This window comes from Pterocles gutturalis, unplaced genomic scaffold (genome assembly GCF_000699245.1).
Source record: "Pterocles gutturalis isolate BGI_N339 unplaced genomic scaffold, ASM69924v1 scaffold42392, whole genome shotgun sequence".
In the NCBI taxonomy this organism is placed as follows: Eukaryota; Metazoa; Chordata; class Aves; order Pterocliformes; family Pteroclidae; genus Pterocles; species Pterocles gutturalis.
The window spans coordinates 18,100-31,456 of record NW_010114321.1 but is presented as its reverse complement, the minus strand read 5'-3'; the positions used below and the strand labels follow the sequence as shown (position 1 = coordinate 31,456).

General features: G+C 36.9%; 1 protein-coding gene across 1 annotated transcript; it reads left to right on the top strand.

Moving 5' to 3' along the window:
- Nucleotides 1-12: 12 nt before the first annotated feature.
- On the top strand, nt 13-13,148 carry LMLN (leishmanolysin-like (metallopeptidase M8 family); the record flags this gene model as incomplete). Its single annotated transcript, XM_010074792.1, has 16 exons — nt 13-116; nt 210-240; nt 722-804; nt 1,264-1,381; nt 2,205-2,383; nt 3,013-3,118; nt 3,371-3,465; nt 4,309-4,426; nt 5,713-5,820; nt 7,412-7,488; nt 8,068-8,178; nt 8,902-9,034; nt 9,613-9,772; nt 10,568-10,698; nt 11,422-11,632; nt 13,048-13,148. Coding segments are annotated over 16 exons (1,866 nt in total), but the record flags the coding sequence as incomplete, so codon positions are not given.
- Nucleotides 13,149-13,357: the final 209 nt, after the last annotated feature.

The following is a 13,357-nucleotide window of genomic DNA, read 5'->3' as shown; positions in this document are numbered from 1 at the left end:
TGTTCCTCCCCCTGCCAGGTTGTCTACCAAGTTCCTCTGAAGGAAAATCACGTCTTGAAGAGAAATGTGGATCAGCAGCTACGAATTAAGATTATATATGATAGAAGTGTTGAGGAGTGAGTATAATGTTGTGGCAACTTTTTTTGTTCCTTCATATCTGAGAATGGAAATCCTGTTAACTAAAGCTTTGTTTTGTTTTTTGAGTATAGTTTGCTACCTGAGAAAAGACACCTTATAAAGGTATGTTGTATTTGCTTCCCTTTTTTGTTTGCACATATTTTATTCTGTGGATGAAGTTAAGTTTAAGGCCAATTTAACTAAAGGCTTTGACTACCAGCAGTTTTATATCGTCTGGTCCACATCATGCCTCCATTCCAAATGCTTCCAATTGTTGAATGTTGCTTGACAGGTGTTTGTAGTATCCTAAGATACAAAGGCTTCACTGAGCAACGTTTGTATATTTTTAAAGCCTCTTTGAAACTGCGCATTCTAATTAATACTGGCTCCATTCTCATTTTGTCATTCTGATAACAAAATAAGGGCATACTGAAACAAAATATTTCCTAAATGTATTGATAACAATTTACCTTCTTAGGGAGGCTGGATTTCCACTGCTATACCACAACATGTAGTAAGTTTCATGTAACTTGGTAGCTAATGCTTTTAATGTGAGTTATGTCTGCAGTGCTACTGGCTGACTTTTATTTTTTGTTCTATTCAGAACAAACTTTTTCCACAAGCTATATCTTATTTGGAGAAGACATTTCAAGTGCGCAAATCCACGGGTACTATATTACTAAGCAGGTATGTGAAAGTTTGTTGAAAATCACTTGCTATATTTGATATTTAACATTACGTTGTATAGCCTTTAAAATAAGAATAGAGTAAGAGTGCAAGAAATGCCCTCCTGAATCAGACCAGTGACCCATCTGACCCGGTGGTGGTAGCAGATGTCATTTAGGGAGAGTACACAAATGATGAACATCTACATTTGTTACGTCAGAGATTTTAAAGGGTATATGTGCTGCCTGTTTTCTTTTACATATACCCCTATTTATGAACCTGTTCCTAATCTCTCTTTGAACCTGTGGATACTCCATTAACAACTGGAAGCATTGTGTCTTCCAGAGCAGGGTAAATAACATTTCTCACCATGGAAGTTACATCTGTTGTACTTACAGTGTTGTTGGGTGCTGTAGAACTCTTCTACAGTTTCTTTTTAATTATAAAACAGTGCTGACTGTCTTTCGTGTTTGATTGAAGGCAGTGTGCAACAAACCAATATTTAAGGAGGAAAGCTGACCCTCACAGGTACTGCCGAGGAGCCTGCGCAGACCGTACAAGATGTGGGCCAGTTGTAGTTCCTGAGAAACACCTCCAGGTAAGCTAAGCCATCTAAGTGCTTCTTAACCTTTGAAATGTTATTGTTTGGGGAAATTAGAAAAAAAAAGAGTTAATATGGCTAACTCTGCATAAGTGACCTGTGTGCAGGAGATCACTAAGTTTGAGTGACAGAATAGAACAACTTGAGTTAGCGGGAGTTTCTTTTAGTTTGTGCTGTTGAACCAAAAGCCAAGTAAAACTGGACCGCTTGCTGTTCTTGTAAGCCTGTGTTATAATGAACTGTACAGAGAGGATGAGAATCAAAGCTTGTGAAATTGCTACTAGTCACTTTGTTATTCACCTTGGTAAAAGAGTCAGAGTTTTAACAGAATTAATAATGTTTAGATTTTTTGAAGACCTTACTTGAAGAGGTTATCCACTGAACCAGGAGCATGGTGCAGGAAATGCTTCTGACTTGTTTTCTTGCATGAATTTTTGACTCAACTACAGTATGTGACCAGTAGATTTCTTTCTTCCTCTTAGCTTGACGTTTTAACTACATTATTAAAAATGTACCATATTACATGTGAAATGCAATTGCTACTTATACATACTATTTCTATGAGCCAAACTTTTTTTTTTTTTTTAATTTGTAGGAATTAAATTGTGCTAATTTTGAGATATCTGGCTTGGCAGCTCCTTTTTTTCAAAAGCTGCCACTTTCCTGGTGTCTAATAAATCAAAAGAGCTAGTCATTTAAAAGTTATTCCTTGGGTCTTACAATGGGATTTATTCTTGACTTCAAGCTAATTGATTTTCGTCATGCAAAATTTCTGTCATAGCTACTGTATTTTAATTGTTTCATGTGAACATTTTCAAAGCAATGCAGGGTGTGCAGTGAGAACGAATGGCACTGTGGACCTACTGGCTTACCTGACCAAGAAGGGGTTCGAGATGCTGACTTTGTACTTTACGTTAGCGCTCTTACTACTGAAAGGTGTGGCCATGAAAATATCATTGCATATGCAGCCTACTGCCAACTGGAAGCTGAAATGGACAGGCAAGTATTTCCTCTGTTACAAACTCTTTTTTAAATTAAACTTTAAAGTTTTTTAATTGTTCAGATGTGAGGTTTAATTGTTTGCCGGTGTATGATATAGCAAAGTAGAAGTCATTATTGAAATAGACAAGCACTGTATTTATGTAAAACCACAAAACCACAAAAATAGTGCTCAACTTGCAAAGCTGAGGCATTCAAGTTGAAGCTAATCCTCCACTGGTGTTGCCTAAACTTTATCTCAAGCTCTTGTTTCTGTTGAAGTGAATGTCATACTTTCACATATTTAAAGGAGAACATAAATGGGCCCTACTTCTGTGGCTTTTGTTTCTAGTTCAGTTGTAGTCATTGCAACAGATACTTTGTACCTCTATAGTGTCTTACCTAAAATTCAGATCTCTTACACTGTTGTCACTAACACCTGTGCAAAATACTGAATATAGAGATTGATCCCATCCCTCCCTGTTTCAACAGTAAACTAGTCACTGTATTGTTAACAGACTATTTATAAATTATCGATGAAGTTGTTTGGAAGGACACTTTCTTTTAAATCTTCTGCCTCTTCAAGTGAATATGATTTGAATTTGCTGGTGTTTTAGTGAAAACAATTTAATTTTAAAACTGTCTTCCAGGCCAATAGCAGGATATGCTAACTTGTGTCCAAATATGATTTCAACGCAAGCTCAGGAATTCATTGGCATGTTGTCTACAGTGAAACATGAGATCATCCATGCACTGGTAAGGGTTGATGTTAGAAAAAGCATTTCCCTGAAATTTGTTCCTGTGTCTTCACATAACTCCAGCTCGTTGCAAGAGAGGGATGCTTGGTGGAAGAAAGCTCTTGCTTTGCCTCCTTCAATTTGTTTAATTGCCTTGAAGTGTGGTACTTCCAGTGTACCTGTGGTGCATGTGACAACTCTTTCATGGCATTTGACTGTGTATGTGAATGTCTTACCAAAGGTTTCTGTGTGCTTGGTTTTTAACTTGAAGGGTTTCTCTGCTGGACTGTTTGCATTTTATCGTGATGATGATGGAAAACCCTTGACAACAAGATATGCAGATGGCCTCCCTCCTTTTAATGAAAGGTATTTTATTTTTTTGGAACTCTTTTTACTCCCATTGAAGGATATTTTCAGATTGCCTTTTTAGGATGTGTTCTTGCCTGTTAAAATCCAGCTTGATTCCATTATTAGAAAGCTTTGCCTTTATTAGGTTCAAACATTGCTGTGTGGTGGTTTTTTAGCCTTTCTTTACATTGGCATTAAGCACTTATACTATCCACATCTATTACAAACCAAGACATGATTTCATTTATCAGGAGGCCTGAAGTTAAGCATTAAAATTTACCCATGCTTAAATTTCAGTGCTTGCTGAACACCTTATTAAATTGAGACTTGTATTTTCTGTAGTCTGTGTAATGTCAGTGCAGTTCATTTTTAAGACATATACCATTCAAAGGGTATAGTTACACAGAACTGACAATGTGTGTAGTCTGCTGCATGATTTTTCTGACTTGTTATTGAATGAAAAGTTTGCATTTTTTTTTTCTTAATTTAGTTGATATTGTAGAAATGTTCTTCTTGGGGTTTTTTTTTGTAGGAGGAAGGGTAGAGAGCTTTTGGTTTTGTTCACCTTGCTTTTTTTAATAGCAATTCTGAGGATTTTTATTTCATTTCTTACACTTTTGGGAACTGTAGAAAATACATATTGAGTCCACAGCCATCTTTTCAATAATCTTTGGCTTATTAAATCGGAGCTGTGTATATAATGAACACATATCTTACAAAGGAGAGATGTTGGGTAATAAATTTAAGCTTCAGGAAAGCATGAGCAAGTAGAGAGATTATTCTGTTTCTTACAGAGATAAATCTTTGCACAGTAACATGTATTTGTGGGAAAGATTTGTAACCAAAACATTCTTCTTGCAGTCTAGGTTTGTATCAGTGGAGCAATAAAGTAATTCATAAAGCAGTGAGGTTATGGGATGTACGTGGTGGAAAAATGCTGCGCCATGCTATTTATCTTCTGATAACACCTCGTGTAGTTGTAAGTGTGGATTCACTTAAACTTTTACACTTTGTATGCTAAGGTTACCATCGCGTTCTCGAGTCATAAATATTTGTTATTCTTTAAGAAGGAATAACCTAACATTGAATACCCTTTTCCTGAAGGTGTGTCCCAAGACTATGCAATTAAGATGGTATAATTAGTTGAGAGGGTGTATCCAAAGTGAAGTGGAAAATGGTTGACAGCGACAGTATGAAATAAATAAATAGTAAGAGACCATGAAGGAACTGGGAAGTAAATTATAAAAGGTTAAGCAAAATTGGTATTAAATAGATTCCTTAATCCTACTCTTCAGGTGTATTCCTACAGACTTGGACACCTAGTACTCCTGTTGCCTTAATAGCTGGCATTGTCACTGCTTTTCTCATTTATAAGTTCATCCTATTTTCTACTTTTTCTTTAAAAGCATTGTTTTAATATTTTTCTAATTTTATCAATTACAAAATAATACAGTTAACGTTTGGTTACATTTAAAAAGAAATTCCTCGAGTATTCTTGGAAATCTCTCTTGCTTCCTCTGAGTCTTGCACCTCTGAGTCTACACCGCAACCCCCAACAGAACAAGTGCTTCAGCGTAATAAATTGGTATTGGAAATAAGTTACAGTGTTAATCATATTTGGCCACAAATAATCTTTTTGTTTGTTTTAAATCTAGCACAGTGTATAGAGCAAACTTGGTTTTATTGCCCCTGTTTTTAAAATTGACTGTGCTGGTCAAACCGTTCAGAGCATTAAAGGTGCTCCTGAGTAGTGCTGCACTGGCAAAGGCTGGGTTCCTGACTGTAAGACTACAGTGTTGTTGTGATGCCTCTTAAGATTTTCAGATATTTTGCAGAAAACACTTCCCCATACAAAACTAGTTGACCTGTACAGCTTCCCAATAGAGAAGTGTTTCTTTCTCTGAAATGTTTGATAGAAACACGGTTATAGTGTTCCTACATTGTTTGGGTTTTTTGTTGTTAGTTTTTTTTATATGGTCTTTAGTGTGTACATGCTATTCTCAGCTATTTCTGTTGCCGTTTTATTCTCGTAAACTTCCATTGTTTGTTTCCAGGAGATAAGTAGACAGATTGTTAGGCTTGGTGTTGGAGTCCTTGCTGACTTAGTCAGCCTCTGAGTAGAAGTGTTTTACATTTGGAGGTAAACAAGATGGTAGAAAAAAACCCCACTGTAATACTTTTAAAAGATAATTCTAGAAGATTAGGACTGCATGTGGGTATCTGTCTCAATATTTTGAGAATTGTGTTGAAATGTTTACTTTTTAGGAAGAAGCTCGAAAACATTTCAATTGTCCAATTCTGGAGGGAATGGAGCTTGAAAATCAAGGTGGCATGGGTACTGAGCTCAATCACTGGGAGAAGAGATTGTTGGAGGTTAGTGCTGACATTAGGGTTGAAGGGGGATGTGAGAATGTCTGCTCCACCCCACCTTTATTTTTAGGTTTATAGTGGTACCTACTAGAGCCTTGAAAATACACATGTATCAAACCTCACTGAAATATATCATAGACAGTATTAAACTACAAATACCTAAATGTCCAGTTTCTAGATATATCTTTTTGCCTTATTGCTATGTCTCAGCGTACGAGTTTGAGATAAGCTGATTACTAGAAACCTAAATGTCTCGTACTTTTGTTTGCCATTCAGATTTGTCACCCTCTGCCTCTTATACATCAAATATTTGATCATTCTGTCTATTCATTATTGTGACTTCATCTTTATTCATGTGCCCTGGGGTTAGCTTTTGCCATCTCTACTCCAGAACTTCATCTGATCAAGGCAACACTTATTTCCCTGCTAGCATTTAAGCTTATTTTTATTTATAACTGCATTTTGTAGTTATTGTTGTATGCAGTGAGGTAAACAAGAAGGGAAATGCTTCAGGACAGACCTTCGTGTGGAAGTAATCTTGAAAAATGCTTATTTCTTGAAACCGAAATAGTTAACTTTTCCTGCTTTTCAGTAACCTTTCGTGTGGAACAGTAGTTTAAAGCCAGCTGGAAAGACTGCCATTAGAACAAGGAAAATTCTGAAGACTGAATAGTATTTATAAAAAGGGCATGATTACTAGTCTCCGTTACACCTCTCCAGAGAAAGTTTGTATCTGGAAAATAACCCCTATAGTTCGGTTTTGGTCTTGATCCAACTCTCATTAAGTATTGTAGTAGTAGCAAATTTGGTGCTAATAAATCTGCTGGTGGTAACTCCTCCTAAGCACACTAGTGGAGAGAGAAGGCTGGAAAACTACGTTTTGATGAAGTAATAGAAATGAGATTAAGTTCACTAATAGAAATCCCAGAGTTGTGTAATTAAGGTGAGTGACTTTTGCTGTAAGCCTGAAGTTTATCAGTTGGAAATGACCGAGCAGGAAAAAGACACGGGTGTTACGATTGCCAGTTGCAAGATGATTAGGAAACTCCAAGGTGACTGGAGTTGCTCTTTGACGATGGTGTGAACTTGCTTATTTTTAAATGATACGGAAAATTCCATTGCCCCACTAATACAGCTTCCTTTGGAGTGCAGTGTTCCTTTAGTCATGTGTCCTGTCCACCTCGCTCCTGAAAAGGGCTACTAGAAATTCTAGGAAAATTAAAAAATCAGTCTTACACAGATAATTAAATGATCTTGGCTTTCAGCTTATCAAAAGGAGACAGAAGAGGGGGGTGTGATGGCTGTTTATATGCTAGAAGAAGGAAGAGTTTTGTTTTACCTAAAGAAAAACAAGTACACATTGGTCACAAGGTTTAGCTGCAATTTGGAATGAGGTTTCTGACTTCTAGAATTCTGAAGCTTTATAGGGTGGAGTGGGGAAGGGAGTTACACTTTTGATCCCTTTTGTGAAAGAGGTTGGGATTTGATTGTCAATAGTAAGAAGGGACTGAACATAAAATGCTTTTTCAAAGGAAGCATTTGTTTTACAATAATGATTTTCAGTGGCTTGCTAATAGGAACTGGTAACTTTCAGAATGAAGCAATGACTGGATCCCATACACAGAATCGAGTCTTTTCCAGGATCACCTTAGCCTTAATGGAGGACACAGGGTAAGAATAAGAATGGTCTTTTTTGTTTGTTTGTTCATTTGTGTTTGGTTTTCATTGTACTTGATTTTATTTGTAATTGATGCAGTGTGCTTATCCATCTGCAACACAGTATAGCTAGTATGTTAATTTTTCTTCATGTATTTCAAAACCCATCCATTCTTAACCAAGCCTTAAAAAAAGTGTACTGCAATGCATAGTACTGTTTGTAGTGTCTGTTTATTTTTCTTAATATAAGACTTTTGCTCAGTTCCATACAGTACGTATTGATTATTTGTTCAGCTCTTCTTGCAGATAGAAAGCATAAAGCGTCTAAAATTTCATCTTTCTGTATGCATTGTTCCTTTGCAGATCATGATGCATTGCTGTTGAACAAATAAGCAATAAAATTTTCTTTTAATTCATTGTGACTTGAAAAATAGTGAAATTGTAATATGTGTGTTTTATAGGCTGGAAGGGATGCAGTTTCCCTTTCATTTAAAGACCTTAAGGCATAGTATGAAATTCTTTGAACTGCTGTTTTATTAATCAGAACACTCATTTCTGAAGTAACTGTTTTCTCATTTCAAAATACCTTTACAGCTGGTATAAAGCAAATTACAGCATGGCAGAGAAATTAGATTGGGGACGCAATAAAGGCTGTGACTTTGTAATGAAGAGCTGTAAATTCTGGATTGACCAAAAGAGACAAAAGTAAGAATAAAGTCTTTTAAAATAAAGAGGAAACCCTGGTGCTTGTTTACATTTGTACTTCAAATGCAACTCGGTAGAAGGAAATAGAGGGAGATACAGATTAACAAGGAATGGTGTCCTAAGTACCTTCAGAATGCACCCAAGAAGGAGCACACCAAATGTATTAAGAGCAGAAGCATCCTACCCTATAAATACAGAGCCAAACGTCTTAGGATGCATTTTACACTGAAAGAAGGCTATGCTTTAGAGAGGAGGGGAGGGACTTAATCTAAAAGGGTTTGCTTTCTTGTTTTGTCCCTTTTAATTGCAAATGCAGCCTGTGTCATTTTGCATTACTGGATTGTACTTAAAGCAACAGAAGGAGATGATAGCCTTCTTCAAAACAAAGCCTGCCTTGTTTGTTCGTTACAATACTCAAAGATTTCTAGGACACAGCTGCATAGTGGGCCTGTTTTGCTTGTATGGTTTTTTTTCCTTAAAGTTTACAAAGCGATGTCATTAAAACTAAATAGGTGAGTGCATTGTAACTTTGTTTGCTGGCTTGATATTCTTTAAATTAGAAAGGTCAGAACCAGACAAATAACAATAAATAGCATCCAGAGAAGTTGATGCTTCTTTGTGTGATTCACCAAGTCTGGGCTTAGTTAAATTATGGAAAGCAGTTAAAATGTTCTAATGTAATTTTTATTCTTTTGTTCCTTTTTTTTTTTTTTTTTTTTTGAGGAGGGAATTAATCAGTCCATACTGCGACACTTTGAGGAGTAATCCTTTGCAGTTAACCTGCCGACAGGACCAAAGAGCAGTAGCAGTGTGCAACTTGCAGAAGTTTCCAAAGCAGTTACCTCAGGAATATCAGGTATAATGGATCTTACTTTGACAAATAACTAAGTGTTTTCATTCTTGTGCTTTGCAGCCGGATGATTGTATTTGCTTCACTTTTTTCTTCTGAACTAGTAGACAAGAGTAGATATTGTGAAAAAATATATGTTTATTATAAGGAGTCTGGAGGATGAAAAAAAGCCTTGTGATCTTAATAAAACAGTAAGGATGTTGCTTGACCATCTAACTCAGTATGAGATGGAAACGTTGCTGTATAACAGAAGTCCCCTAGAATGTTTTGTTTGAGGTGTTTCTTCACCCAGTCCGCTGGCTTGTGTCAGTGCATGCTAAGAAATTTGTTCCATTTCATTCCAGAGAATGCTATGATTGCAAAGGGGGGGCAGGGTGGGGAGTGATACATATAAATGTGAATCTCTCTGTGTTATTTAAGAAATCTTAAATACTTCTGGTTCATGGGTATTTTAAGTTACTGTTAATAGCATTCCTGAGTAGTAATAGCTAATGTTCTTACTGCTTTAGCGATTGGTTCTATTTAAGAAACAGTTATATGCTCGTCTTTGTGTAAGCTTTTTCACTACCTCTTTTGTTTTGCAGTATTTTGACAATCTTAATGGGGTACCAGCAGAAGATTTGCCTTATTATGGTGGCTCAGTAGAAATTGCAGACTATTGTCCCTTTAGTCAAGAATTCAGTTGGCATTTAAGTGGTGAATTTCAACGCAGCTCAGACTGTAGAATAATTGAAAACCAACCAGGTCAGTTTTCAGGACTTCAGTATGGTATTTAAGAGACGACATTTGTTAATCTGAAATGGACTTGCTGTATGTCCAGACGAACTGGATGCAAAATTAGTTTTATACTGCTAGCTGTGTAAAAGCTGTGCTGGGGTGAGAAGCACAGCAGAGCTACCATGTACACCTAGGAAGCAAACACATCTCATACAAGAATTGCATAAGAGCTGAACACAAATTAACCCTAGATGATCCAAATATAAGACAAGGGTGAGGTGGGAGTTGGTTGGTTGATTTTGTCTGTGAAAAGTAATTCCACCTTCTACCTCTGTAGATTTGTTTGTTTGTTTGTTTGTTTGCAAGGAGCTTTGCAAATTACCAGAACGTAAGCTTGTCTCCCAGGGTAATGCATGAACTTTCAATATTGTGGAGCTCCAAAATGCTCTAGGATATTACCTGTCTGTGTCGTTGTCTCAAAAACAAAACAAACAAACAAAAAAAAAAAACCAAATGAAAAACAACAGAATAAGCACTAAGCATCCTCTGCCCTCGAGCCAGCAATCACAGATGGCACTCTGCGGGGGTAAACATATCCAGATAGTTCTGATGAAAAGTGCGTTTTTTTAAATCTTGTGTTTCTTTCTACTTTATATTGAAGACAGTATAATTCCCACATTGATAATGATTAACAGTCTGAAAGGTTCCAGAAGTAAACCTTGAGTTACATGTGGAGACATTGACTAATTATAGCATATTAAGTTGATGTGAACTTTCTGTTCCCCTAGTAAGTTGCAATTCAGTGTATTCTTTCTACCTTAGATCCTACTAAAAACTATGGTGCAGAAAAATACGGACCAAACTCTGTGTGTCTTATTCAGAAATCTGCTTTTGTCATGGAACAGTGCAGGAGGAAACTCAGTTACCCCGACTGGGGTAGTGGATGTTATCAAGTAAGTATGTGTTGGGTTTTTATTTTTATTTTTTAAAATAACGCTGAAGGGAAAAGTTGGGCATAAGATGTAGGCTATGACTGTTAGAACTTCGTACCTGGACACTGTACATGATCTTCTCTGCCTTAAATCACTAGGTTATGTGACATTCTTTGAAAATAAATATATTCTAAGCGTAAACCTGTAGTTTAGATCACCCATCAAGGTAAGCATGTGGCCACTGGGAAGGCTTGTGTGTTACCTCCAGGCTTGCTAGAGACTTCAATCTGCCTTACCTCTGTGACACTTTCTCCACAGCTAAATAGGAATACTTCTATGGAAATCTTCTGTTGTTGAAGCTTAACATTAATTAGTCACTCTGATTTTTCAAAGGTAGAAAGCACTGTGCACATATCACTTATTTTTCATTACCTTCTCTTCAGGACTATCTCACAAAAGATGTCACTTTTAGCAGCACAACAAGTAATCATTAGCAGAAGCTGAATTTTACTTGTTCTCAGTTGATGATCTGCATAATTGCACAAAAAGAGTACAGTCAGTGCTTTAAAGCATTCTTGAACCAAATAGTTGCTTTGAGTGCATAAAAATACTTGCAGTTAATCTGTGCTCTAATACCAGGTGTTTACTGAATGTAGTATTTACTTATTGAAAGAACCTTCAAACCGCAAAACATACTTCTGATAAATTATGAGAGACACTGGACTTTTGTTCTTTTCTTTTAAGGTTTCTTGTTCTCCGCAAGGTCTGCATGTTTGGGTCAAGGACACTGCATACTTGTGCAGCCGCTCAGGTCAGGTATTAACTGTGAGCATTCAGATGAATGGCTGGATGCATGTTGGGAATCTGATTTGTCCAGCCTGTTCGGACTTCTGTGACTCCTGTCCCCCAGAGCGGGATCCTCCAGCTTCTAACTTAACAAGAGCTGCACCAATCGGTAGGTTGCCTTATTTGCTGAAGTGAAACTTGATATTAAACATATGAAAACTCTAAAGGTTTGTGTCAGCTCTGACTGTTGGGGAGCAGGAAAGGAGAGGCATGGCCTGTCTATTCTAGGATCCTACGCATAGGAGTTAAAGGAGGATGGTGAAGGTGCCCTGCTTTTTCCTGTGCAGTTGTGCAGAACAGGGGCTAAGATAGGAAAAATGTGTCTCAAATGTAACTACTTCATGTCATGTCTCCTTCTGGTAATCATCCCAGAAATCTAGCTTTAGCCTAGCAATTTACCAGAAAATCTGATCTCTGTTTTGAAGGCTGTATCATTATTATAACCTTCAAAGTTATCACCTTGATGGGAGGTGAGTTCTCACTTGTATAACTTCCCGTTGACTGTGTTAATGCTGTAATCCAGAACATGAAAGATAGGTATCAGTTTGCTTTTTGAGGGAATGAAAAAGCTTCATTCAGTGACTACCAGTTAATGTCTTGTCAAGAACAGATGGCTTTCTAAAAAGCCAGTTGATGAAAGAGCGCAGTCTTTACAGGATTTAGCTCTAGTGGCTTATTTTTATGCCTTTAGCCAATTCTTTAATTGTTGGATGTGCTGTCTCTAGTGCAATAGTCAAGGAAAAAAATAAACTTGTTTAGCTTACGTGCACACTCAGTTTTCCAAGTCATGCACTTGAGTTTGTGTGTAGCATTTCAAATGGTTTTGTTTTGTCTCAGAGATGGCAACGTTTCAGTGGTTGGTGGAATTACTCCTATAGATTAGATTTTAGCATAAGAAAGCTGTAACCTAGGAGATTGACATCTTCTAGCATCTATTTGAATTCATGCTTTGTGTTTCTCACATTATATATATATGTGTGTGTGTGTGTATGTATATAAAAAGGTTTTTAGCTGTGCAAGTTAACGTTTGTGTCCAAAGTTTTTTTTAAGCTTCCTGGCTGTGTGATTACCTACCATATGGACAGACTCCCTGATTCCTGGATTGGGTTTTTCCTCTTCAGCTTGGTGTTTTGTGGCTTGGGTTTTTATATGACTTAAAGCCATACAGAACAAAAGTCTTGATAAAAGTCTTTTGAGAGTCTCTGGTTTGAAATGTACTTCTCCTCAGTCATGCCGTAGAAAACTTTCTGCTCTTTTCTTGCAATACTGATAATTTTTTCTGATTTGTTCTCCTAATTGCTATTAGAGAAGGAATGCAGAAATTTAATTATAAAGGGAATAATCGTATTATTTGGTTGGTTTGAATTTGTAGCCTTGAAAGATAAAATAAATCAGTGCAGATTACTGCAAGTATGTTTTTACTCTTTGATATGTTTTTGTGTTCTCTTTGTTTTTTTTATCTTCTCCTTAAATGTAAAATGTGTAAGCTTTATGGTGTTTTTTTTTTGTTGTTTTTTGTTTTAGACTTATGCTCCTGCTCGCCTGGCCTGGTTGTAGCCCTTTGGCTATTGATGGCTAACTTAATTCCGCTGCTAACAGGATTATTTCTCTGCGCATCGAGTTAAGCATGGGACAAGAAGATGTTCCAGGATGATTATATACCGTCATGTTGCACTCCTTATTGTGGAGCACTGAGTTTTTTGTCTCTACAGGCAGCCGTCTTCTGCTCAAACCCCTAACCTCATCTCTCCTGGCAAGTATCGTTGCAGACAGTAGTCAGGGAGGTACTGACAAAAGCAGCCAGAGTTTGAGAGGAGGAAAATTTACCTTGTCA